This window comes from Bos mutus, chromosome 13 (genome assembly GCF_027580195.1).
Source record: "Bos mutus isolate GX-2022 chromosome 13, NWIPB_WYAK_1.1, whole genome shotgun sequence".
In the NCBI taxonomy this organism is placed as follows: Eukaryota; Metazoa; Chordata; class Mammalia; order Artiodactyla; family Bovidae; genus Bos; species Bos mutus.
Window position 1 is genome coordinate 15,041,999 of NC_091629.1, and position 27,387 is coordinate 15,069,385.

At 48.9% G+C, this 27,387-nt stretch overlaps 1 protein-coding gene across 3 annotated transcripts in view; it reads right to left on the bottom strand.

Moving 5' to 3' along the window:
- Positions 1–1,082: 1,082 nt before the first annotated feature.
- The window catches only part of DOK5 (docking protein 5), a 151,307-nt gene continuing 125,002 nt past the window's right edge, over positions 1,083–27,387 (bottom strand). For all 3 annotated transcript variants that reach the window (XM_070380999.1, XM_005891094.2, XM_070381000.1), the window contains 2 exons: positions 11,292–11,412; positions 1,083–1,786 (listed from right to left, as the gene is read on the bottom strand). In XM_070380999.1, the coding sequence (XP_070237100.1) occupies positions 1,722–1,786; positions 11,292–11,412 (186 nt within the window). In that variant the 3' untranslated portion in view covers positions 1,083–1,721. The remainder of the gene's footprint in view (positions 1,787–11,291; positions 11,413–27,387) is intronic.

Genomic DNA, 27,387 nt, shown 5'->3' on the forward strand with positions numbered 1-27,387 from the left:
CCAGAAGGATGGGAAGAGAACACGGAACACAAGTGTGTCCCAGCAAAGCCATCAGCGCGAAATCGCTTCTGTGTCCCTAAGCCACTAATTCATTCTCAGCTGAGCTTAACCCCCTCCTCCAGGTTTCTCCACCCCTGAGAAAAACACATCCCAACCAGCAGCATCCTTGGAAACCCCAACCACCTCAGATCAAGGCGGGATTTCAGCAAGACCTTTGGGGTTTCATTGGTCAATCTCCATTTTAGGAAATTATGCACTTTTTGGAAGGAGCATTCTTGGGACTTAGCAAAAACACTTTTTTTTCTCCTTAGTGAAAATAATCATTTTGGAAGGATCGAGCCCGTGCCTGGCACTGAGAACATATGCAAATCAATGTTAATTTGCTTCCCGTTGCAGAAAGAATTCCATCCCAAGGATCAGGGTTTATTCCTCTATCCATAGGTTCAACGTATATTTCTCAAGCATGAGCTATGTTCTAGGGTCTGGGAAATAGGATTGCCAAATTTAGTAAGGAAAAATAGAGACCACCCAGTCAAGTTTTAATCTAAGACAGACAACGGGCATTTTTAAGTATAGTCACATCCCATGCAATACATGTATGCTAAAAAATTATTCACTGTGTATCTGAAATTCAAATTTAACTAGATCCCATATTTTACCTGGCAACGCTACTGAGAATCGAGTTGAGACCAAGACAGACCCCATCCCTTATACAGCTTTATAGCAATTATAACCTCAGAAGCTCACAAGACTCAACTCCCATCTGGCATTTTCCCAGTGGGAAAGCCTAGGGAACAGACTGACCGTCTCTTTAGAGGCCATCACTTCTGGAGGCCCATTTAGCAGATGCCACGCTGTATTAGAGTTATGCCCTTATTTCCTTGTCATGCCCCTCTGCATCACAAGGTCCTGGGACGAGCAGATGCTCAGCACAGGCAGCTGAATGAAGGAGTGAAGAAACACACACATGGTTGGATACTATCAAATGCAATGCTCAGGGTTCACACTGAAGATATTCACACACCTTCAGAAACACTGGAGATACAGAGAAACCCATGTAGCCAGAAACCCAAGACCATATGGGTGAAGAATGATCTTTTATTTTAAAACGTTTTTGGAAGGTACATGGAAGAAAATAAAAGCTTTCTTAAAAGGGAGGGAGAGGGGAGATGGTGTAAGAAATTGTAACCCTGGTAAATAATATAAAGGGTGCTGGGAAAGGTGACTTCTTAATGTAACAGGTCACACTGAGTCCAAGCACTGATTTAACCAAGTGGGGATATAATAAAATACGATGGCCCATAGTTAAGCAGAACCATAATATTAATAACTGAGGAATATGGTATAAACAAATAACAAATAATTAAGAGCCGTTTTATTGTCAGTACTGTCATACAGTTGAAACACTCAGAAGGAAAATAAATCACAAGAATCCGCAAAAGGGTAAATTCAGGAAGGTGCAGGGCACACGGTATCTACAATAGAAAACCACAGCCGTGAAAGGGGGAACACAAAGTCAATACCTATAGAGCAGGTTTCAAGTATGCTAATTTTTTTTTTTTTTTAAAGAAAGAAAAGGGGAAAAAAGAAAAAGAGTATTGCAGAGTGTCCCAGGGACCACACAGGTAGGCAGGACGTGGAGCTGCTTGCCGGCACGGCTCCCCGGGCGCCCTCTGCCCGTCCGGGTGGGTCTGCGGCTGACACGGCTCATGCCAGGCCCGTCAGTGCTCAGATGGGTAGGTGGGAAAAGTCTCTGTTCGATGAAGCTTCAGAGGGCTGGTGACACCTTTTCCAAAAGAGATTTTAAAATCAGCAGTTGCAACCACAACCAGGTTAGCTCATCGCAAGTTTCTGTATAACAGACATAAATAATGTAGGATACAGAACGCTTTTCCCCCAGAGGCTACTCCCAAGGATACGCAAAGGAGAGTGAAACCACACTGAAAGACGGGGTGCTTAACACATCACTTGTGTGTGGCCTTTGCACTGCTGCTGCCGCTGCTGAGTCACTTCAGTCGTGTCCGACTCTCTGCGACCCCAGAGACGGCAGCCCACCAGGCTCCCCCGTCCCTGGGATTCTCCAGGCAAGAACACTGGAGTGGGTTGCCATTTCCTTCTCCAATGCATGGAAGTGAAAAGGCAAAGTGAAGTCGCTCAGTCGTGTCCGACTCTTTACGTCCCCATGGACTGCAGCCTACCAGGCTCCTCCGTCCATGGGGTTTTCCAGGCGAGAGTACTGGAGTGGGTGCCATTGCCTTCTCCGGGCCTTTGCACTGGCTATGTGCGAACCAGGCTCCCCAGGTGGCTCGGTGGTAAAGAGCCCTCCTGCCAATGCCGGGGACACGGGTCCCATGCCTGGGTCGGGAAGATCCCCTGGGTCGGGAAGATCCCCTGGAGAAGGAAATGGTAGCCCTGTCCAGGAATCTTGCCTGGGAAATCCCAGGGACAGAGGAGCCTGGCCAGTTACGTTCTAAGGGGTTGCAAAGAGGTGGTGACAACCTAGCGACCAAACAACAGCAATGGGATCAAACCAGGAGCAACGAGGGGCAACCGCCTCCTCGATATTTCATCAACCAACTCCTACACCCAACAGATTTAGGGAAAACGAGATACAATCAAAAGACTGGGGAATCTTTTGGCGAGAACACCGTTTGGAAACCAGGTCAGAAATAAGACAATATTGTATTTATTCCTAGGCAATCCTGCGGTAAAGGAGGACCTCTTAAAAGCCACACAGCCTTTATTATTTCAGGTTTAAGTTCCAAACCAAGGACAATGAAGGTGTCAGGAAGGCCAGGTCAGAAAGAAGTCACACGAGGCCACTGCGAGTCTCCTTTGTGACACTGGACAGGGGCTGGCGAACTTCATAAAAGGGCAGATATGAAGTACTTTAGGTTCTGCAGAGTGTATGGTCTCGTAGCAACTACTTAACTCCACTGCCTGCAGCTCAATAGCAACCAGTTAATCTGTAAGGAATGGGCGTGAATGTTCCCATGAAAGCTTGTGAACAAAAACAGACAGCAGCTGGATTGCCCAGGAGCCCAGCTGGCCGTTTCCTGCGGCCGGAGCGCGTGGTTTGATAAACACAAGAGGTGCTCTACTGCCATCTGCTGGCTAAGGGCTGTTGCGGTCCAGTCGCTAAGTCTGACTCCGCGACTCCGTGAACTGTGCCTGCCAGGCTCCGCGGTCTTTGACTATCTTGCGGAATTACTCACATTCAAGTCCATTGCATCAGTGATGCCATCCAACCACCTCATCCCCTGTCGCCCCTTCTCCTCCTGCCTTCAGTCTTTCCCAGCATCAGGGTCTTTTCCGGTCAGTGGGCTCGTTGCATTAAGCGACTAAGGGTTACCACACGCAAAGGAATTTACAATGCAGATCAGGTGAAGAGCCCTCAGAAGTGAACAAAGTAACATCTACAATACAGTTCAGACTTCCTGGAGCCAAACATGTAGATCAAGCCAGTCTAACCGGCTAAGCAGAGCATGCCCGCCCCACCAACGCGCGCTCAGAACGCTGGACGGAGCAGGAAGGCTCATGGTGGCGCTGGCCCTACGCCCTAAGCGCATCTCCTTATCCCAACAGCCCTGGGCTCCATCACGGCCCAGTCTAGTCCCTTTCTGACATAAGAAATCGTGGATTCAGATATTTACAAGCCTCAAATCTGAACCATAAGAAAACTATATATGTATCATACAGTCACTGGTAATATAGCGGTGACTATTAGAGAAGTTAGAATAGTAAAATATCCCAATCACTAGAGATCATTCCTTCCAGCTTCCCAGTCATTTTACACATGAATTCAATTCTCCTTCCAACGCACACAAACGCGTGCAAAGGTCACACACAGAGGTCACAAGCTGGCGCTGGCCTGTGCCCTCTCTGTGCCCAGCCCTGTTCTCTGGCCTGCACGGGGCACAGAGCACGCGGCATTCCTTGTCGACACTGGGTAACTGCACACTGGGGAAGGCCGGGCCAGTGGCCTGCGCTCTCCCTGCCACGTTCACCAGGGAGCCCACCGCGCCACACTGGCTGGTCCTCGTGGCCCCTACAGACATGCGAGTGTGAGACCCCGGTTTCTCTGTCATCATTCTATTCTAATTTGCTCGGATCTTAATCTACTTCTCTCTTACTAGATGCACACACAATGTACGTAGCTGTATTAGAATTAATACTGAAAAACCAACATTATAGAGAACAGATGGTGGTTGTCAAGGGGTAGGGGCTGGGGGACAGATGGATGGGAGTTCGGGACGAGCAGAGGCAACTGTTCTATCCAGGAGGGACAGACAAGGCCCTGCTTACAGCACAGGGGGCTACAGTCGATGCCCTGTGATAGATAATGGAAAAGAGTATAAAACGCAGGCACAGGCGCCAGGGGTAAAGGAACCTGCCTGCAAATGCAGGAGACAGAGACCTGGGCTCGATCCCTGGGTCGGGACGATCCCCTGGAGGAGGGCATGGCGACCCACTCCAGTACTCTTGCCTAGAGAATCCCACGGACAGAGGAGTCTGGTGAGCTGCAGTCCATGGGGTTGCAAAGAGTTGGAGACAACTGAAGTGACTTAGCACACATATGTGTGTGTGTGTGTGTGTGTGTGTGTGTGTATAACTGAATGTATACATATATGTGTATAACTGAATGTATACATATATATGCATAACTGGATCACTTTGCTGTACAGCAGAAATTAAAACAGCATTGTAAACCAACTATACTTCAATAAAAGATAAATATTTAAAAAGAAAGAAAACCCAAGGTTAAGCCCTCCAAAGTAACCACTTGCTCAAAAACTCTATCCTCCTTAGGATAAAAATGTAAATTGCACGACCTGGAACCAACCCTCTGGAGGAGTTATTTCCATCACATGGTATTCACTTTGGAAACAGCCGCGGTGGCAGAATTTCCACCCAAAGGCAAGCATATACAATGAAAGAAAGACCCTAAACCAGGAGTCAGAACCCTGGAGTTCTAGTGTCAGTCCGTCCACCCGCTGGCCATGTGATCTCGGTGAGTATTGACTTCCAGGGGTCTCAGTTCTGCCTTCACTGAAATGGAGTCTCTGGCCAACTCCACCTGCTGCCAGGTGAGCCAGGAAAGGCGACAAGGGAGACGCCCGTAGAGTGGCACAGACATCTGATGCGGCTCCTTGATTCCCCACGAATATCCAAAATCACATCACGCTGGATCAATGATATAAGTGCCTATGTTTTTCTCATTTTTGCTTTGAAACAAGGGACGCTCTCTTCAGAGGCAATTTCTACAGAAGGGTTCTAAGCATATTGAGAAATGGAGCGCCTTAGGATTAAGGGCAAAATTCCTAACATGTTAACTTAAAGAAGGAGATGAGGGAGTTTAAGAAGAACATTGCCAAGAAGCTGGACACACCCGGCTCTCTCCTAAAAGCCTTTATGCACCAGTCACACCGCTTCCTTTCTGTTCTTTGAAAATCTGAGCTCCTTCTGCACCAGGGCCTTTGCATATGTTGATTTCTCTGTGGATAATGCTCAATAGGACTCCTCTTTTCAGATTCCAGGTCTTGGGGTAAATGGTGCAGCCCCTCTAAAGAAGTCTCTTTGTGACCCTCCTCCCCAAACTGGCTACAACTCTGCTTTACCATTCTCTACTACAAACATTTTCTTTTCAATATGACACGGACCAAATTTGAAATTAAATATGCGTGTGTAATTGTTGGCTGTGGCTCTCCTTCTGACTATAACCTGTAGGAGGCAGAAACAAGCCTGTGTAGTAGCCCCACTGTGGCTCCATCACCTAGCATAATGCTCAGCATAAAACAGATGCTCAACTAACATTTATCAAACAATGAATTATTGGAGACGAAAGCCTCAGCTCCACGACACAGGTGATCCTAGACACATTACTAACTTCAAATTCTGTGTCTTAGCTGCACAGGGGAATAAAATACTTCCAAGCGGCCGCTTTGCAGTCTATGAGATCACGTATATTACATTCTGGCTTTCCTAGTGGCTCAGTCGGTAACGAGTCTGCCTGCAATGCAGGAGACCCCCTGCAGTACAAACACTGCTGCTGCACAGGGGACCCAGGTTCAGTCCCTGGTCAGGAAGGTCCCCTGGAGAAGGGAACACAACCCACTCCAGTGTTCTTGCCTGGGAAACCCCAGGGACAGAGGAGCCTGGCGGACTATAGTTCCTGTGGTCGAAGAAGAATCAGACACGACTAAACCACCACCACCACGTTAGGTTCCTAGTGTAGACAGGAACACAGTGGGTCCTCAAGAAACAGTAGCTTTTATAAAGATATGCAGTGAGTATGTCCTATCTCCCTTGAAAGGAACAAATCTGGCACTTTACTAGTTGTATATTAATGTCAGTTTATATTAAAAAAAAAAAAGGAGAGAAAAGACTGCATGTTCACCTTTACAGAGCCCTGGCTTAACCAAGATTAAACAGATTTATTTTTTACTGCAGGACATCTCAGAGTCTTGAAAATATTGATTTGCTCTCTGAATTTCCTAAAGAATTTAACATGTAGCACAAACCAGTCCATCCTAAAGGAAATCAATCCTGAGTATTCATTGGAAAGACTGATGCTGAAGCTGAAGCTCCAATACTTTGGCCACCTGATGGGAAGAACTGACTCACTGGAAAAGACCCTGATGCTGGGAAAGATGGACGATGAGAGGAGAAGGGGACAACAGAGGATGAGATGGTTGGATGGCATCACCGACTCAATAGACACGAGTTTGAGCAAACTCCGGGAGTTTGGTGATGGACAGGAAGGCCTGGCGTGCTGCAGTCCATGGGGTCACAAAGAGTTGTACACGACTGAGCGACTAAAAGACTGATTTTGCCCCCAATTATTGGACTCTAGACTGAGCAACTTCACTTTCACTTTTCACTTTCATGCACTGGAGAAGGAAATGGCAACCCACTCCAGTGTTCTTGCCTAGAGAATCCAGAGTCGGACACGACTGAAGTGACTTAGCAGCAGCAGCAGTACTTTTTTGGAGGAGGGTGGCATCAACCAGGGTCAGGACAATATAGAAGACAACTGGGAAATGGCAACTCATTTTATACAATGAATTCTTAGAAGAAGCCTGTGAACACGGGGCTCAACATTCGGCTGAGTGCTTCTATTTCATGTATTTTTTCTCAATTCTCACGATGAAGCTCACATGTTAATTCTGTAAATGCCTAAGCAGAGAAGAGAATTTAGTTTTGAAACTGGAAAATGGGGTGGAGGAAGCAGCGAAGATGGATGAACACATCTTAGGGTACGCGGGCGTGTCAGACCCAGCACGCTCCTCTCCTCACCGACAGAATAATAAAGCGGTAAATCCAAGCGTCAACCAGTAGGGGGCGCTCTAGCACCAAATTTGGAGAGGAAAACATTTCTCAAACCTCTTGGATAAATTCCCTCATAAAGTTCTGCATGATTTCCAAGGTTAGCCACTGGATCCGTCAGACAAAAATCAATCTGAAATACATTAGGGGAGGTCAGTTGGCCAGAGAAATTACAACTCACGGATACCAGCAAAACAAGATACGAGGCGCTGTGTAAGCTCATCGTGGGACACACACAGGGCCACGATGTTACTCATTTTCTCAAGTTCCTTTTTTTCTGGGGGTGGGCAGACGGGAGGAATAAAGGCAGGTGGGACAGGTGGAATGTGTGTGAGCCTGCTCAGCTGCTCAGTCCTGTCTGTCTCTTTAAAACCGCAAGGACTATAGCCCGCCAGGCTCCTCTGTCCACGGACTTCTCAACAAGAATGCTCAAGTGGGTCGCCATTTCCTCCTCCAGGGATCTTCCCAACCCGGGGGTGGAACCCGTGTCTCCTGCATTGCAGGCGGCCTCTACCGCTGAGCCACCGGAAGCCTCATAGGTGGGACAGATGAACATTTCCCATTTATTCGTCGTGTGAATGGCCACCCCTGAGACGTGAGATAATTTTATGTAGTCTGAACATTTTTTAAAAATCTATCAAATTTAGTGGTAAATTGAGTTTCCAAGCTATTCAATACATACACAGCACATATTAGCACTGTATCTCAATGAATACTGGTGACTAAGAAGCAATCCCAAGATAAGACAAATATAGACAAATCTACATAGAACTTGCTGATGAGGTACTATCTCGGAAACATCGGTTACAAACTGAGTATCAAAATAAAACACATTTACATTAATTCCTACACAGGTAACAAAAATATGTGAAAACAAACAATTTGATGAAATAATTGATACAAAACATAGAAAAAAAATCACTGAAGCAATTATAATGCCATTCTTGTGCACAGAAATATTCTAAGATAATAGGATATTTCATTGAGTATTAGCATGCAGTCAAAACAGGAAAAATGTAAGAATTCTATTGGGAGCTTAGGTTCAATGAAGGCTATACTATGTAACAAACAATCATAGTTTTAATTATCATCTTCAATCCTAGAACACAATCACCTTCAAAACCCTATACAATTACCAGTCACAAAGTTTGATAACCCATCATCTCTGCAGGGATTCCATGGCTTTTTTTTTTCTTATTATCACTGGAATTTATTTCATCAGAAACTAAGCAATCGCTATCTTTAAATTACTGTCCTGCAAGCACTACTACTGTGCTCATTTGTAAAATCTGTACCAATAAACTTGGACTTACTTCTACAGCGATGCACACAGACCTCATTTTCTGCTTCACTGCATTATGCTTACAGATTTGCACTTTTGTTAACTTTTTAAAATTTCTTTTTGATTGAGTATTTTAGGGCCTCATCATGCAGCATTCGGGATCCCAGTTCCCCAACCAGGGATCGAACCCACGCCCCCTACCGTGGAGGCAGTGCAGGTTCTTAACCACTGGATGGCCAGGGAAGTCCCTATATATTTTTTAAATAGCAGATCTGTGGCAATCCTATGCTGAGTGAATCTGTTGGTACCATTTCTCCAACAGCACCTGCTTACTTCGTGTCTTTGTGTCACATTTGAGTAATTCTTGAAATATCTCCAGCTTGTTCATTATTATTATACTTGCTTTGATGACCTGTGATTGGTGATGTTTGATGTTACTACTACGACCCACCGAAGGCTTACGTGATGGTTAGCATTTTTTAGCAACAAAGTGTTTTTGAATTAAAGTATGTATATCTTTTTAGACATACAACTGTTGCACACTTAATAGACCATAGGCTAGTGTAAACATAACTTTAATATGCACTGGGAAGCCAAAAAAATTTGTGTGACTCGCTTTATCACAATATTCTCTTTATTGGGATGGTCTGGAACCAAAAGGGAAAGTGAAGTCGCTCAGTTTGCTACCCGTGGACTGTAGCCCACCAGGCTGCTCCATCCGTGGGATCCTGCAGGTAAGAAAACTGGAGGGGTTGCCATTTCCTTCTCCAGGGGATTTTCCTGACCCAGGGATCGAACCCGGGTCTCCTGCATTGCAGGCAGATGCTTTACCCTCTGAGCCACAAGGGAAGCTTATATATATCCAAAATCTGCCTGAATCTCATTACTGTTGAGTGTTGGGTTATAAAAGTAATAAATAACAAACTTAAATATAAACTGAACTGAAATATAAAGCCTTATCAAATAACCCCAAGTCCGATTCTGATGAGCCGTTTGGTTTGTGGCTTGCTATATTTGATAAAAACAACGCAAACTTCTCTACGGTGATTTTCCTCCTTCATGGTGATGTTTTGTGTTGTTCTGCTCCGTGTCTAGAGGTAACATTATCACCACTGTTTTTCTGGAATTAGTGGGTCAGTAGTCCTTGGTGATGTAGTCCCCAGAAATTGGTGTAGTCCCTAGAAATTTTATGGAATGGTGAACTTGAACTAAGCCATAAAGAATACTGAGAGAAATTCTCAGTGGGGGAAATAAGTCTGTACCAGTGGTGAGAACCATTTCTGTGACAGTAAGGGAACTGGGAGAAGGCCTTGTCAAAAGTGATGGGGATGTTTATTTAGGTCTGTAAGGCCTGATAGAGCACGGTGTAACTTGTGAATCTTATTTTCAGTAATTGGAGAAATGTGAAAAAGCAAAGAAGATAGTCTGAAAACATGGGCAAAAACAATTTGGGGAAGCAGAAGCCTGCTATAATTCAGGTGCTGTCCAGGTCAGTGTAGCAGTTAGCTTCTAAGAGAGTTCTGCACCAGTGTGGCAACACATGGAGACCAGGAAATTGACTGATTTCTGTGCTTCCTAAGTCAACTAAGGCCTGTGTTGGCAGAGAATTGTTATGTTCTAGGCCAGTTATATTCAATAAGGGCCTCTAGTAATTATAAGTTCCTATAGTTAATTCCTGGAGAAGGAAATGGCAACCCACTCCAGTGTTGTTGCCTGGAGAATCCCGGGGACGGAGGAGCCTGGTGGGCTGCCGTCTATAGGGTCGAACAGAGTCGGACACCGAAGCGACTTAGCAGCAGCAGCAGTCCTTGGTGATGACACCAGACTCTTTCAGCTATGTACTGTTTTCCAACCGTAATACGGGCTTTTTGAATGCAGGTAAATTTGCATTTTTTTGTTGTTATGGTTGAAGAAGTTGTGTCTATATGCTAGGAAACAGAGTTGTTTTCTTTGTTGCAAACAGATGCAGACATTGTCAGAGGTAGCTATATAACCCAAGGAGCACACAAACCATATGTCAACAGCATCTAACACATCTGCTCTAAACTTAAGATTTTAAAAAATATGACTACACCGTCAGGGCCCTGGTAAGACCTTTAGTCTTCCGGCATTTCTGATGAACGCCTACTTGTTTTGAAAGGGAGTTAGGTTAGTTAAAATAATTGTAAAATGAGGGTCTCCTTCATGTGACATTTCCTCTGTCCAGATTGCCCTGAGGATGTTTCGTTTTTGTCCTCCCCACAAGACAGGCGGGGTCTCAGGGCCCTGACTTGGGATGGAGCCCGAGGCCCCTGCCTCAGAAACACTGGGCTCTGGGGGAAAGGGGACTAACCTGCGGGGAAGGACGCAGCATCCGGGAGGACTCTGGCCTCCGTTGCGTCCCGCCCCACCCCGCCCCGCAGCCCCGCAGCCCCGCAGCCCCGCAGCCCCGCAGCCCCGCAGCCCCGCAGCCCCGCAGCCCCGCAGCCCCGCAGCCCCGCGGAGCCACGCCCCCGCCCCTCCCCCGCTGCGCCCCGCCCCGGAGCCCCGCGGAGCCACGCCCCCCGCCCCTCCCCCGCTGCGCCCCGCCCCGGAGCCCCGCGGAGCCACGCCCCCCGCCCCTCCCCCGCGGAGCCACGCCCCGGAGCCCCGCGGAGCCACGCCCTCCGCTCCAGCACCCTGCCCTCTGCCCCGCCCCGCTCACCTTGCAGGCGGTACAGCTGCCCCGTGCTGTGCTGCCGGGTAATGTGCTGCCAGTAGGCGCTGCGAGGCAGAGGCACCATGGTGCTCAGCGAGGCGGCCCGCTCGCTCATCTTCACCTGGAGCTGCGACAGAGGAACAGAGCGCAAGTCAGCAACCCAGGGCTGCGAGGGCTGACCCGGGGAGCCCCCGCCGAGGAGATCCACCAGGGGAGATCCACCCGGGGGAGCCCCACCCGCGGAGCCCCACCCAGGGAGATGCACTCGGAGAGATCCACCTGGGAAGCCCCGCCCAGGGAGATCCGCCCGGGGAGATCCACCCAGGGAGATCCACTCAGGGAGATCCACCCGGGGGGACCCCACCTGGGAGATCCACCCAGGGAGATCCACCCGGGGAGATCGAGGGCCGCGGAGTCGGCCATCCAGAGCCAGTGGGCTGGCCCGTGGGGGAGCACGTCTGTCTTTGCTGACTTGGCAGCGCCCGTTCTTCACACGTTGGCAACAGGGTATCATTTTCCGGGCGGGAACTTCCAGCGACTCAGCTCAACCCACCTGTCACGGTGGGTGGACCCCACTACAGATTCAGGGGTGGCCCAGGGACCCGAGTCAGGCCAGTAAGACACAATCCCTGGGGACATTCATTAGAACTTTTGTGGAAGAATCAGGAGAGGTAAGTTAAGGGTGTTTTGCCTGCTTCGGTCATTGCTGAACCCCAGGGTCTAGATCATGTCCTGAGGTGGTAAGTACGCAGGACGTACTTCTGGAGTTGAATGTGGCAGCTTTCTCATCAATGTAGGGAGTTGATGGGGGGACAGGAGGTGGGCCTGGGGTCTATCCTGGCACAGTAAGAAAGAACAAGGCAGTCAGTGGACACTACTCTGAGGAAGAAAGCCAGGGAGAGTCCTGACGAGCTCCACTGAGGCCTTGGTTCCTACCTGAACCCAGAGGCTAGGCCGAGAGCTCTCACTTACACCAGCCCATTACGTCTTAGTCTAAGCTGATATGAGCTGGGTTTTAGCACTAGCATGGGCCTTCCCAGGTGGCGCTAATGGTCAAGAATCCACCAGCCAATCCCGGAGATGCAGGAGACCCGGGTTCCATCTCTGGGTCAGGAAGACCCCTGGAGAAGGAAATGGCAACCTGTTCCAGTATCCTTGCCTGAAGAATCCCACTGACAGAGGAGCCCAGCAGGCCACAGTCCACGGGGCGGCAGAGTCGGACACAGCTGAGCACTCACACCATCACCAGCAGAAGAAAACCTCTGTCTGCTCCCACAAGTGCCTGATCCCCTTCCAGATACTGAGGGGAAGAGGAAGCTGTGGCTTTTGGCTCCAAGTATCTAAGAGGACCCATCCTAAAAGATACAGTGTGAGGCTCCACGTCCTCGGGGAGGAGTAGGTCGTCTGTCCAACCACACTGGGGGACGATTCCGAGAGAAGACAGCTTAGCAAGACGAGCAGGGAGGGACTAGAGGCACACAGGGACGACGCAGGAGGAAGAGAGGGTGGGTGTGATCTGAGGCAGCTGCCCAGTGCCCCCAGCCCGAGCCCTGATCTGGACACAAAGATGACATGCTTTTACTGTGTCGTACCACAGAGGTGCCTCTGATGTCCCGGAGCGGCTTGCATATCCAATGACCCACCCCAGTCTGATAAAAACGTGTCCAGAAATGGGTTTAGACAAGGATGGGCGTTAGGAGACAGTCTGCACTCATGGAAAACTAGGGGCAACGTAAGCCCCCAAGTCTCAGGGCCTGGCTAACTGCGGACACGCTGGAGTGCTTGGCAACCGCAAATCAGAGGACGGCAGATTTACGTCAACTGAGAAGGAAACACTGCCATACTGTGCCATTACGGAAAAGCGAATCGCAGACCATTCTGTCTAGTGGGATGCCACCTTAATTGCTCATCTGAGAAAAGCTGGTATTAAATTTATCCACTTGGATTCAGTGAGATGATGCCTGCTTAGCACTTGCCTAACAAACCAGGCACAGCGAAAAGGAAGGACGTTGTGATGATGAGTATAAACTGCAGTGCCCTCCAAAAGGTTCCTTTTAAACTCCCCACTCTATACATCTCATTAACATAGTAGTCTCAGGCATAATATCTGTACGTTCCCTCAATAAAGCCAAATAATACGAGACTTCACACCCTGGAATCCAAAACTCGTTGGAGTTGATATGGTGGTTTAGTCGCTAAGTCGTGTCCGGCTCTTGTGACCCCATGGACAGTAGCCTGCCAGGCTCTTCTGTCCATGGGATTCTCTAGGCAGGAATACTGGAGTGGGTTGCCATTTCCTTCTCCAGGGGGTCTTCCCAACCCAGGAATCAAACCCAGGTCTCCTGCATTGCAGGCAGATTCTTTACCAAAGGGAAGCCCAATGAGACTGACTCTAAAAGAAGATTATAACCATCTTTCCAAAGACTATTTTAATTTACATATCCTCTATTTTACACGTGATGGATTGAATTCTCTCTTTACCACAGTAGCACAATTACTTAAATGTGTCCAAGTAATTACACAGCACTAGATTTTGTGGGGACATATTTTCCCTAAACATGTCCAATTAAATCAAAAGGGTTAAAAAGTTGAAAACAAAGGCTAGTAGAAAAGTTCTGGGGCTGTTTTCCTGCTTCTGCAGAAATGAAAGTCTCAAAGTTTAGCAGCAAAAACAAAAAACAACCAAAAAAAAAAAAACCTATTTAGCAGCGACATGCGGTGACGTTCAACCTCACGAACATGGAGTACAAGAAAATAAAGAGAGGAAAAGAACTGAATATTCAGGCACCGATTATTTGCTTTTCTTAATAGAAAGGGGTTATAGTTAAGATAGTAATATTTTTAATACAAAGAAAATATTTGGGAAGCAGCCATCACTTCAAATCACTCGCTACTTCACTGTGAACATACTTCTGCAGCCCAGCATGGTCTGATTGTATTTTTAGAACGCTTACTTAGGAACAAAAATAAAATGGCACCAATGCCGTGTGTCAAGAGAATATCAACCAAGCCTGGTCTCTTCCTTCCTCAAACCTTTGAAAGAACATCTAATTTTATCAGAGGGGCATTTTAATTGTCTTTGGAGAAAAGTGCTAAGAAAAGCCTTCTTAGTTAACACTGCAAAAATGTCTGAATTCTCGAAGCGTGAGAAGACTTGGGAAGTCAGCGATGATGCCCCAGTCAGAAGGTGCCCCCTCACCCCGCCTCACTGCCACAGGGAGCCCCACCCTCTGACTTCAGCTCAGCACCCCTCCGTCACCCCTCTGCACAATGGCTGGGCCCAAGCCACTTGCTGAGTCCTGCCATTTCCACCCACCCAGGTGCCCACACCCCACTCCCCACTATAGCAAATGCTGACTCCTAGGCCTGAGGACACCCCGACTCCTCACCTAGCTAACAGCTGTCTGCCCTTCAGAAGGCGGCCCAGGAACCACCGCCTGACCACTCTTCCTCCACAAATGACACCAGGCACTCTTACCAGACGGTGGCTCAACTGGTAAAGAATCTGCCTGCCAACTCAGGACACACAGGAGACGCAAGAGTCGTAGGTTCGATCCCTGGGTGAGGAAGATCCCCTGGAGAAGAAAATGGCAGCCCCCTCCGTATTCTTGCCTGAGAAATCCCTGAACAGAGGAGGCTGGCGGGCTACAGTCCACAGAATCGCAGAGTCAGACCCACCTGAGCATGCACAGCCCTGCTCTCACCGTGGTCATCTCGCTCTTCTGTGATGGCAGCCCGCCTCCTCTTGCAGCCCATGCACTCCGAGAACACGAGATTGTATCTTTCATCTCTGTATCCCCAACACCTGACTGGGACCCCCAAAGACTGAACAAATACAGGATGGAGGAATCAATGAGCCAGAGAACCCAGCCCTGCCCAGGGAGCAGGGAATAAATCTTAAATCAACCCAGCAAAGCAGCCTGGAGCTGAATTCCTACTGTAGCTCTAGGTCCAGGTTATGTTACCGTGGTTCTCGGGGCTGTGGAGAGCGTGGTGACAAGACTGAGTCACTCTGTACTTTGCCGCTCATGTGACAAGCAGAAGCAAGGTGTCCAGCTCGTCACGTTTATCCGTCCTACTAGTGTCGGCTCACGATCCCGCCAGGGGAGAAGGACAAGGCTTCGTGAGTGACAGACACACACCTTCCTGGACTTCACCACCCAGACTTTCCCCTAGACGGCAGGATACGTGGAGGTCTCTCCCCGCCCAGCCCGAGTGAGTTCTGATGCTGCTCGGTGGCCTGAGATAATCAATCAACGGATGGAGCTGGTGCGGTTTCAAGGACACACGTGGCTCTGTGCCGCTGGGGGTGGCCGGGGGGGATTATGGGGTAGGAGGCCTGGGTTCCCATCCCAGCCGTGCGCCAGGTAAGACACGGGACACGTCCCCACTTGTGTCTAAACCTCCCAGTCTCCTTTCCCATGGAACATCCCTTCCTAAAGAGACAACAATAAAACTAAGCAAACAAAAGAGAAAGAGATGACTGCCATAAAAAGGAATGAAGTCAGGGACCACCCTGGTCCAGTGGCTAAGACTCCGAGCTCCCAGTGCATGGAGCCAGGTTAGATCCTTGGTCGGGGAACTAGATCCCACATGCCATAACTGAAGATCCTGCATGCTGCTATCATGACCTGCTAAATAAAGTGATGAAGTCCTGAAACATGCCACAACATGCACATATGCTCAGTCGCGTTCAGTCGTGTCCGACTCTTTTCGACCCCATGGACTGTAGCCTTCCAGGCTCCCCTGTCCACAGGATTCTCCAGGCAAGAACACTGGAGTGGGTTGCCATTTCCTCCTCCAGGGGATCTTCCCAACCCAGGGATCGAACCTGTGTTTCCCGCACTCCTGCATCAGCAGGTAGCTTCTTTACCACTGAGCCACCGGGGCCCCCTCCACAACGTGGAGAAGCTGAAAACATGATGCTCAGTGACAGAAGTCACTTGGGAAAGACCACATTGCACGCGATCCTATTTATACGCAACATCCAGGGCAGGCGAATGCAGAGAAAGCGTGCCGGTGGCCGCCCGAGGCTGGGTGGGCGGGCTTCTCCCTGGGGTGAGGAAAGTGTTCAGGAGCTGACTGTTGATGGTTTCACAACCCCATGACTATGTTAGCGCCACTGGATTGCATGATTTAAATGGGTGTATCGTATGGTATGTGAACTATGCCTCAATATAGCTGTCCTCAAAAAAATAAAATCAGATAGTAGTGTGTGGACTATTTCTTTTTTATAAAGCATGATGTAATGAGGTAGGTGGTGGCTACTTCTGGTCAAAGCCTTCCCAGGTGGTTCAGTGATAAAGAATCCACCTGCCAATACAGGAGTCGGGGGTTCGATCTCTGGGCCAGGAGAAGGAAATGGCAACTCACTCCAATATTCTTACATGGAAATGCCATGAACAGAGGAGTCTGGTGGGCTACAGTCCATGAGGTTACAAGGAGTCAGGTGTGATTTAGAGGCTAAACAACCACCACCAGCACCACCAGCCAAACAGTCGCGGGGGAAGTAACATTTAAATTTGAGTAACAAGTGGCCAAACCACGGCCCCCACTGCTGTCACAGTCAGCAGCACAGACAGGCTCTAAAAACCTCCCAAAACTCACTGAGGAAAGTGCTCATTGTCAAGGCCCCTTTTCTCCTGCTGCTGCTGCTGCTGAGTCGCTTCACTCGTGTCCGACTCTGTGCGACCCCATAGACGGCAGCCCACCTGGGATTCTCCAGGCAAGAACACTGGAGTGGGTTGCCATTTCCTCCTCCAATGCATGAAAGTGAAAGTGAAGTCAGTCAGTCGTGTCCTACTCTTCGAGACCCCATGGACTGCAGCCCACCAGGCTCCTCTGTCCATGGGATTTTCCAGGCAAGAGTACTGGAGTGGGGGGCCATTGCCTTCTCTCTTTTTCTCCTAATAATAGGCAAATCACAGCCACGCTCTTGGGAGAGAAAGCCCTCTAAGGACCACTGTGTGCCAGCCGCCCTTTGGTTCCCACCCCATCCTTTGGCCTGGCTCACACTTCCCTGTTGCCTACAGGCCCCTTTTATGAGTCTGAGACCAGGTGCGCAGGGCAGAGGCCAAGACTTAGCCACAGCACGACACACATCAATCACCAGGTCGTCCTTCCCTGGACTCCCTCTGTCTTTACAACAAAGCACTAGGTTCTGCAGAACTGAACAGTACGACAGGAGCTAACTGCTGCCATGAGCCATCACAAGGACGCTCATATGCTGCGTTTGTGGCATTGTCCTGGAGCCGTTCAGAAGCCAGCACAAGTCATCACAGAACAGACAACGACTTCAAGACCCAACCCCTCCTCATCAGCCTCTTAAAAGTCCCGTCGGGCTGTGCCTTCCAGTTAACTCCCGTGGGGCCTCTGCCAGTGGCCACCCTGCCTACGCAAACCACCCGTGATTTCCACTCTCTCAACCGCGCCTTGAAGTCGCCGCCCAGGGACACGACGTTGACAATAAGGCTGTGCTGTGAGTCACAGCTACATTGACGCCAAGTGTCTGCTCGGCTTGAGAGGCTTCCAAAGCTCCCCTGATTCTGGTAGTAGCCTCAGTTTAGGGATGTATATATAAAGAACTTACTTTCTCCGGGTATTTTAAGCACAACATGTGGGCAAAGCTGAATCATAAGGAACGACTCAGTCCAAGAGAGGACGAGTAAGATGAGGTTCTAAAAGAAACCCGCATTTCGCTGTCTGTCTCTCATCCCCCCAAGCCCAGCGCACGAGTGGCACCGCCCCTCGGCTCACCGTCAGCCTCCACCGAGCCTCCTCAACGGTGCCTTCGCCTCCTGCCTACTTGCTCTCCTTTGGAATCACATTTGGGAATAGACTCTACCTACGCTTTCTGGTCCCTGAGTCAGCCAACCTCTGAGCTCTCCAACTTTAACAAGAATCAGCTGGAGGGATCATTAGAATGCACATTCCCGGCCCCCAACCTCACTGTGAATGGGGGATTTGCATTTTTCCCCTTTCCAGATAATTCAGTTCGTCCTGGCCCAGGGACCACACTTTGAGAACCAGTGTCCCGTGCTAGTGCCTCCCTGGCCACTCGTGATGAAGCATCTGACTGCAACGCAGGAGATGCCAAAGATTCAGGCTGGATCCCTGGGTCAGAAAGATCCCCTGGAGGAGGAAATGACAACTGACTCCAGTATTCTTGCCAGGAAAACCCCAAGGACGGAAGAGCATGGTGGGCTTCAGTCCATGGGGTCTTATTAAGAGCTGGACAGGATTGAGTATGCATGCACGCAGGTCCTATGTTATTCATACACTTTGGATCAATCAAGCTGGGGGAAAAGTTCTCCACTGTGTCAAGAGCCCAACTCCAGACTCAGGAAACTGGGGTTGCAGTCTGGATCTGCCACTAATAAAGGTTCCAGGCTGGTTATTTAACCTCCTTTAGTCATTAATGGGGCTTCCCTGGTGGCTCATGCCTGCAATGCATGAAACCTGGGTTTGATCTCTGGGGTCGGGAAGATCCCCTGGAGAAGGGAATGGCAACCCACTCCAGTGTTCCTGCCTGGGAAATCTCATGGACAGAGGACCCTGGCGGGCCACAGTCCATGGGGTCAAAGAGTCGGACACGAATGAAAGACTGAGCATGAGATAGTGTATGCAGCGCTACACTGTCCTCTTTTTTCTATTTCGTATCTTGTAAATGTATCCCAACGTTCCCCAACACTGCCGTCCCCTCTGCTGTCATTTTAACGTCCGCATCACAGCCCGTACTTTGGTTGCACTATACTTTACTTGTTCATTTTCCTAACCATTTTTAATTTACCAGGTAAGATGGAGGAACTAAATTGTGACCAAATCTCCTTTTATAACATTTTTTCCCTGCTAACTATAATTTTTATCTTAAGACACTTTACTACAATTATTCCAATGACCAGTATTTTTAATGTTTAAAAATTTTAATTTTAATTTACATGTGAAATTGAATTTTAGACTGACTCAAAAATTACTTTAAAATGTGACTGTAGATGGGTTGGTAATTTTGCTTTTGTTTTTAAACAAAGCAGTCTTATCTTCATATACCGTATACCAATGCAATAGACTAACAGGTTAGCCATTAAAAAGCAAAAGGTAGATCTTTTCTGAAGTGATGTGAAACGATTCTAAACTCAAAGGGCTGCTATTACTTATGTATGCGTGTTCATGGAGAGAATTCATCACTGGGGCAGGTTTAAATTCCATAGATCCACTCTCATGATTCTCAAACGTGTGTCTGTAACTCCCATCTCTCCCTGAAACCTTAGAGTCCTGTATTTCACAGCCCGCTCCCCACCTCCACCAGATGTCCAGCAGGCTCTGACCCAGGGATGGAACCTAGGTCTCCTGCATGGCAGGTAGATGCTTTACCATCTGAGCCACCAGGGACCCAGGAGAGCTAGTCTCTCATTGAACACACACAAACCCAAAGCATCGTTTCCCAGGCTCCACTCTCTGCAGCTCTTCCCCTTCAGGGTAAATGCTTCTTCCACTTGCCCCACTGCTCTGTTTAAAGAAGAGAAACCCTTGGGAGTACCTTGTTCACGCCCTATCCTACTCGAGAGTCCAGCCATCAGCAAACCCTGTTCTTCATAATGTACCAGAGTCCACGTTCCACCTGCTCCCCACCCCGCCACCATCCGATCCACATCCTTAGAGCTCTCCTGGATGCCTCGATGATGGAAACAGTCCATAGCTTGGCTTCTTCCTTGTACTCTGGCCTCACTCATCCCCAGTCTTTCCCAAACAGCTGCCAGAGTGCCCCCTTTAATAGTAAAGACAGCTTGCTGCTGCTACTGCTGTTAAGTCGCTTCTGTCCGACTCTGTGCAACCCCATAGACTGCAGCCCACCAGGCTCCGCCATCCCTGGGATTCTCCAGGCAAGAACACTGGAGTGGGTAAAGACAGCTTACTGGACCATTACTCAGAACCCTCCGGTGATTTCCCAACTGACCCCAAGCAAAATTCGAAGTCTGGGCCACGACTGCAAGGTCCTTTAGGACTTGGCACCTACTTATTTCTGGACAACACCTCGTAGCCCTCTTCCCATTCATGTTTCAAAGTCATGGCTTTGGACTTGACCAAGCAAAGAACAGAGCTGTCTCAGAGCCTCTGCAAGTATGGTCCCCTCTGCCTAGAACAACTGGCCCTTGGAAATTTCCACTTCTCTTTCCCTCCTCTCTCTGCTAGAGTCTTGTTTCATCAGAGCAACAAGTCCCCCTTCTTCTCTCCCCCTTTACACTGCCGTCTCCAGAGCATTCACCAACTCTTGATACAGTTTTGTTTATTATCTATTGATGATCATCTCATCACCCCATGCTGCTGCTGCTGCTAAGTCACTTCAGTTGTGTCCGACTCTGTGTGACCCCATAGACGGCAGCCCACCAGGCTCCCCCGTCCCTGGGATTCTCCAGGCAAGAACACTGGAGTGGGTTGCCATTGCCTTCTCCAATACATGAAAGTGAAAAGTGAAAGCGAAGTGGCTCAGTCCTGTCCAACTCTTAGCGACCCCATGGAGTGCAGCCCACCAGGCTCCTCGGTCTATGGGATTTTCCAGGCAAGAGTACCAGAGTCGGGTGCCATTGTCTTCTCCACATCAGCCCATAACAAGGAGCAAACTCTTTGAAGACAAGGACTCTTTCCTGTTCTCTGCCATACTCCTGCATCCTAGGAGGGTGTTCAGTTCAGTTCAGTTGCTCAGTCGTGTCAGACTCTTTGCGACCCCATGAATTGCAGCATGCCAGGCCTCCCTGTCCATCACCATCTCCCCAAGTTCACTCAAACTCATGTCCATCGAGTCGGTGATGCCATCCAGCCATCTCATCCTCTATCGTTCCCTTCTCCTCCTGCCCCCAATCCCTCCCAGCATCAGTCTTTTCCAATGAGTCAACTCTTCACATGAGGTGGCCAAAGTACTGGAGTTTCAGCTTTAGCATCATTCCTTCCAAAGAACACCCAGGGCTGATCTCCTTTAGAATGGACTGGTTGGATCTCCTTGCAGTCCAAGGGACTCTCAAGAGTCTTCTCCAACACCACAGTTCAAAAGCCATCTCCTTGCAGTCCAAGGGACTCTCAAGAGTCTTCTCCAACACCACAGTTCAAAAGCATCAATTCTTCGGCACTCAGCTTTCTTCATGGTCCAACTCTCACATCCATACATGACCACTGGAAAAACCATAGCCTTGACTAGATGGACCTTTGTTGCAAAGTAATGTCTCTGCTTTTGAATATGCTATCTAAGTTGGTCATAACTTTCCTTCCAAGGAGTAAGCGTCTTTTAATTTCATGGCTGCAGTCACCATCTGCAGTGATTTTGGAGCCCCCCAAAATAAAGTCTGACACTGTTTCCACTGTTTCCCCATCTATTTCCCATGAAGTGATGGAACCAGATGCCGTGATCTTAGTTTTCTGAATGTTGAGCTTTAAGCCAACTTTTTCACTCTCCTCTTTCACTTTCATCAAGAGGCTTTTTATTTTCTCTTCACTTTCTGCCACACTCATAAAATGAGTGAACTTATTAATAAATAGACACATCTGTATCTATTAAGTGATACAATGTTCTGGAAGGATGCAAATGAAGCTGGTAAGTGTTCACTTCCAAGAAAGTAAATTGGGGACCTAAGAGGCATGAAGCGTGGGAAAGAGGTTGGCTGCACATGGTGCCTCCTTTTGTACCATTTGCATTTTCTATCACGTACGAATCAAATCTTTTAAGCCTGCTTTTGAAGTCTCAAGAGAAAGCACAGCTCCCACCCTCCACTGCATACCATTCCACGTGTTAGTTTGAAGAATGTTGAAACTATGAATAAAGCACTGAGTGATGTTTAAGTGTCCCCACTCCTGTAAGAACAAGCTTATAGGGAAGAAATCTCTTCCCACTTCACACACTGTCATTTTATAGGTCCTTTCCTCCCCAACCCTAACCCCCTTGATCCTCTCCAGATGACACTAGAAATTGAAACCAAGGAGAAACTGAAAGGAGACTAGAAAAGAGCTCCCAACAAAGCTTAAACATAATTTAAAATCTCTAACCAGAGAGAAGTACTCCAAATACCTCATGAACAGTAAACATGTTTTGAACAGAATCTTTAAATTGTTGTTTACTCCTACAAAATCCAGATCAAATGTCCCTTTTACAAGAGAACAACAGTCTTAGACAATATTTTTAAGACATAAAAATCAAGCGTGTATTTGTGTAGCATGCGCTCTATTTACCCAGCTTGATACATCTATATTTCTCAGGTACATCAAACACCCTTATAAAGTGCTACCAAATAACTCTTGTATGGCTCCTCTGTGCTGGGAGTAATTCATTGAGATAAATACATTTGTTGCATTCTTTGGGATTCTCTGTGCTTGATAAAGCACGTTCATTTAATCAATACAAGCTGCTTAAAATGCTAATTGCTATGCTAAGTGCTGGTAACCAAACCCTCTGGAATGGAGGTGCAGATGCTGCTGAACAAGTTTTGTACTCATTGTGGGGCAAGTCCTGTAATCACTGCAGGTTGATGAGAAGGGGTAAATCGTCCTCAAGGTGTACACAGGTCTGCAGAGAAGTTCTCACACCCATCTTTCCTCCACCTGTTGAACAGGTGCACTCCCCTGCTAGCAGAGGAATGAGGTCTTAAAAGGAGGCAGCTTTCTCCAGCAAGAGCGTAACCACATGTTCTTGCTTTCGGAAACAATGAAACCCCATGAACACATCCTGCTGAGATGCATGTGAAGACTGGCAGGCAATTATGCCTGTACTGACCCCTGTGTTCTCAGCCCCATGTTCACTGAATGATCACTGATGTAATCTGCCTGCGGGTTTTTGTGGGTATAAAGGATATCAAAGCTCGCGGTCACACACTGTGCACTCTCTAGCTTCCCTGTCATTTCTTCCAGGGACCAAGGAGCCAAATTCTCACTTTAGAGTCATTGTTCTCGAAGTGTGGTCCCTGGGCCAGCGTCAGCATCACTTGAGAACTTGTTAGACACTCAGATCCCAGCGCATCACCCAGACCTTCAGGAACCCGCAGGCGGAGCCCACCCTCCCAGGGCTTGGTGAGCCTTCTCGGTGACTCTGCTTCCCACAGAAGGTGGGAACCACTACCCAGGGTCCCCCTCTCCTGCTCCCTCACCTCTCACCTCCACCCAGACCACAACCACACTCACACTTGGGCCTAGACACCCTCTCTCTCCTACGGGAGCCTCCAAACATCCTTCTGCCCTTCATTTCCGGTGACACACATCCTGGGCTTCCTGGTCCCATCCTGGCTCCTCACGTGCTGACTGTGAGCCATGGAGCCTCTGTTTCCCTCTGTGAAATGGACCTGATCATATTGCCAATAAAATGCATTCCATTAAAAAGAATGAAAGAAACCAAAGCTGACCAACTTTTCTGTCAAAGCCAGATATTAACGGCCTTTGGCTCTGCAGGTTATCCAGTCTCTGTGGTGGCTAAGAAGCCCCTCCTTCGTTTCCATGCAAAAGCAGCCGTGACAATATAAAAATGGAGGGGGGGCGGCCGTGTTCTAATAAAACCGTATTCATGAAAACAGGCACAGACCAGATTGTGCTCATCAGCCATGGTTTGCCAACCCAAGTCAGACCTATGCTACATGACTTTGAACTATTCCCATGAAGTATTTATTGCTGAGTAAGAAAACCAGCGTGCAGTTTTTTAAATGTGTAAAATGATTGTGATTCTATACAACCAACAAGGATCCCCAGAGACTCCCATCTTAGGTAGGTATCTAAGTGTGTATGTAATCTTCCGGGTGTCTGTACAGATTTCTACGTAGCATGACGTGAGTATAGAGGAAAGCAGGGAAAAGTTAGGACACGCCTTTACGGTTCAGGAGTTGCTGAAGAGGGGAGCAGGGCATGCTAACCAATAATAAAAAGGAAAGTCAGAAACAGCACACAGCATCTATGTGGTCATATTTTTGCAGTTACTTAAATTTTCCATACATGTACTTATGTAAAGATAAATAGGATTCAAAAACCAACCCCCATCTCCAAGGACAGTTGTGAAAATTAAAACAAAATAAAGCAGCACCACAGACGGAGCTGCTCATTCCAACTTTAACTGTCCCTCCATGAGTTGAAACCTCCGAATGCGGTTTTCCCGAATGGGCCCCTGCCTGCACCCTGCCTCCCCTTACCGCTTTCAGCGAATTCTGCCCTCGGCACTTTGATTCATGCACTCCCTCACGGCATGCATTTCTATACCCTGGGTATCATTTATAGCCATTCACTCTGCTGGGGGCTGGAAATTAAAAATACATAAGACACAGACCTTTTGTTCCCCAGGTGTGTGTGCACATGCTTACTCGCTGAGTCGCATCCGACTCTCTGAGCCCAGGGACTGCAAACTGCCAGGCTCCTCTGCCCACGGACCTTTCCAGGCAAGAATGCCGCAGTGGGCTGCCTCTTCCGCCTTGTATAGCAAATGGCCAGGGAGCTAGTTCAAAGCCCAGCTAGGATCCCATCACTGTCTGCTCACACAATGGCGCCGCTTTCTCAACAGAGGAGGGCAGCTGCTGCTGCTGCTAAGTCGCTTCAGTCGTGTTCAACTCTGTGCAACCCCATAGATGGCAGCCCACCAGGCTCCGCTGTCCCTGGGATTCTCCAGGCAAGAACACTGGAGTGGATTGCCGTTTCCTTCTCCAATGCGTGAAAGTGAAAAGTGAAAGTGAAGTCGCTCAGTCGTGCCTGACTCTTAGCGACCCCATGGACTGCAGCCCACCAGGCTCCTCCATCCATGGGATTTTCCAGGCAGGAGTACTGGAGAGGAGTGCCATTGCCTTCTCCAAGAAGAAAGCAGGCCCACGTGCAATCAGAGCTCTCCTTCCCTGGAGGAGAAGCCTCCTCCTGGGCGCTCACACACAGTGCACAGGGCGTGATCTGTACGACAGCATGCAGCAGGCACTTGGTAAAAGCTGCTGAATGACTGGGTCGCCAATGGACACGCTGGCTGGCTTGGCTGAATGTGTGGCCCAGGCAGCAGATGAGGAACCGCTCCCGCCGCCCCTCAGTCACAGCCTCAGCCTCTCTGGCTCAGTCAGGGTCGTGCTGTGTTTTGCTTTTCCACCTGCTGAACAGCGTTCGGTTCTCTGGCTCATGGTTCCCACGAAAACGATGTGTCCAGAGAGGACGGCTCTCCAGGAGGAGCCCAGCCCCACCTCCACCCCAGCAGGCTGCTAAGAGGTTCTGCTTTATCCCAAGAGGCTCTTTTTAAAAAATTTTAGATGGGATGAAATGGGAGAGTAGAACCGACATATAAACACTCCCAGGTGTAAAACAGGCAGCTAGCGCGACACCGCTGCCCAGCACGCGGAGCTCAGCCTGGGCTCTGTGACGACCCGGGGGGTGGGGAGGACATGAGACCTGGCCTTCTCCTCCAGAGCCGAGGTCCACAGCGGAATCCTGTGCATTTCCTGAGAAAGCGCTGAGGATGTCATGGAGACCTTAAGGGACGGGCTCATATCCCGTTCACTGAAGTTTGGAAACACATTTTACTATGGAAATGAAAGCTCCAGAGCTCAGAGAGACGACAGCTGTCCGGAGGAGGCGCAGGGCGTTGGGAAGGCCCCGGGGGCTTGAGGGACAGAAGCTTGCAGGGGCTCTGCCGGCCCCTGGAGCCCCGCTCTCCCAGGGCGCTTCTCTCAGGTCCAAGTCGACTGTCTACAGGACAGGTGGTCATCCCGGGCTTTCTGATGAAAGCTGCTCCCCGGGACCGCCAAGCCCTGACCAGCTCTGCTGGGTGTTTGGCAGGAACCACTCAAAGAGCTGTCTCTGCTTTCTCCAGCTCTTGCCCTTGTTCTAATTCTTGGAGCAAAATCGAGGATATTCCCACCATCGAAATGCTACTGAGACATCACAGAATATGACTGACTGTGAAGGAAAGAGCGTGGACAGAGGCTTACTCCTCGAACGTTAGAGAAGAGAGGGAGACAGAAGAAAAGTGAGCAAGAGAAGAACATTGCGGAGGGAAAATGCAGCCGTGACGCCACTTGGCGAGCAGAGCTCCAGCTGAGACGCCCACACTGTCGCCTGCGGCTTTGATAAAGAGACTGTTAGTGGGATCCAGCATTTGGGGCCAAGTTTCCAAATCCAGCATTTCGGTGAGCTCCAGATGCGCTCTAACGGTTATTTTCACGGAAAGAAAGAGATTTGCCTCCGTTTTCTCAGAGCCGTCTGAATTCTCGGCCGTGCGCATAAAATAGAGTAACGTTTTATGCCTCCTTGCTGAGGAAACTCTCTCCCCACCTGTGCAGGGAAACTGATAACCTCTGGGACTGTTTCCAGCAGCCTCTCAGAGCAGACTCACTTGGAGCCTGGCCATGTTTTGGCATTGGAGGGGAGACGGGATTTGGGATTCTGGCTTCGTTTTTTTTCTCTGTGCTCATAAAATCGTCTATTTGACACTCTTTTGTTCATTCAGCAAAACTTCAGTGAACCCTGTGCCAAGCCCCAGGATGATGGCGACACAGAGGGCCTTGTCCCCTCCCCTCCAGAGGCCCAGAGCCTGGTTATTGAGACCAGAAAAGACAGGACTACAAAAAACCAAAGTGTGAAGAATCTGCCTGCCAATCAAGGAGACACAGATTCGATCCCTGGTCCAGGAAGATCCCGCGTGCCGTGACCACCGAGCCCGCATGCCACAGGCTCTAGATCCTGCGTGCCGTGACCACCAAGCCCGCGTGCCACAGGCTCTAGCCTGGGCTCTGGAGCTCACGTGCCTTGACCATGGAGCCCGTGTGCCACGATTAATGAAGCCCACACGCCTAGAGCCTGTGCTCTGCAGCAAGAGAAGCCAACACAGTGAGAAACCCAAGCATGCAAAGGACAGCCCCCACTTGCCACAGCAAGAGAAAAGCCCACGCAGCAATGAAGACCCAGCACAGCCAGAAATAAAATAAATTAATAAAATTAAAAAAAAGAAAACGGAAGAGCAGTCAGCATCTGGAAATGAGAGCCGCTACGCAACTTCGACTCCGGCAGGCACAGCGATGCCAGACAGTCTCGTTTTCTCGAAAGACAGACTGTGTGTTTTATGTGAAACCTTCCACTTTAAACACAGGGAACTAAGTCAGTCTTTTAAAAATGCCGT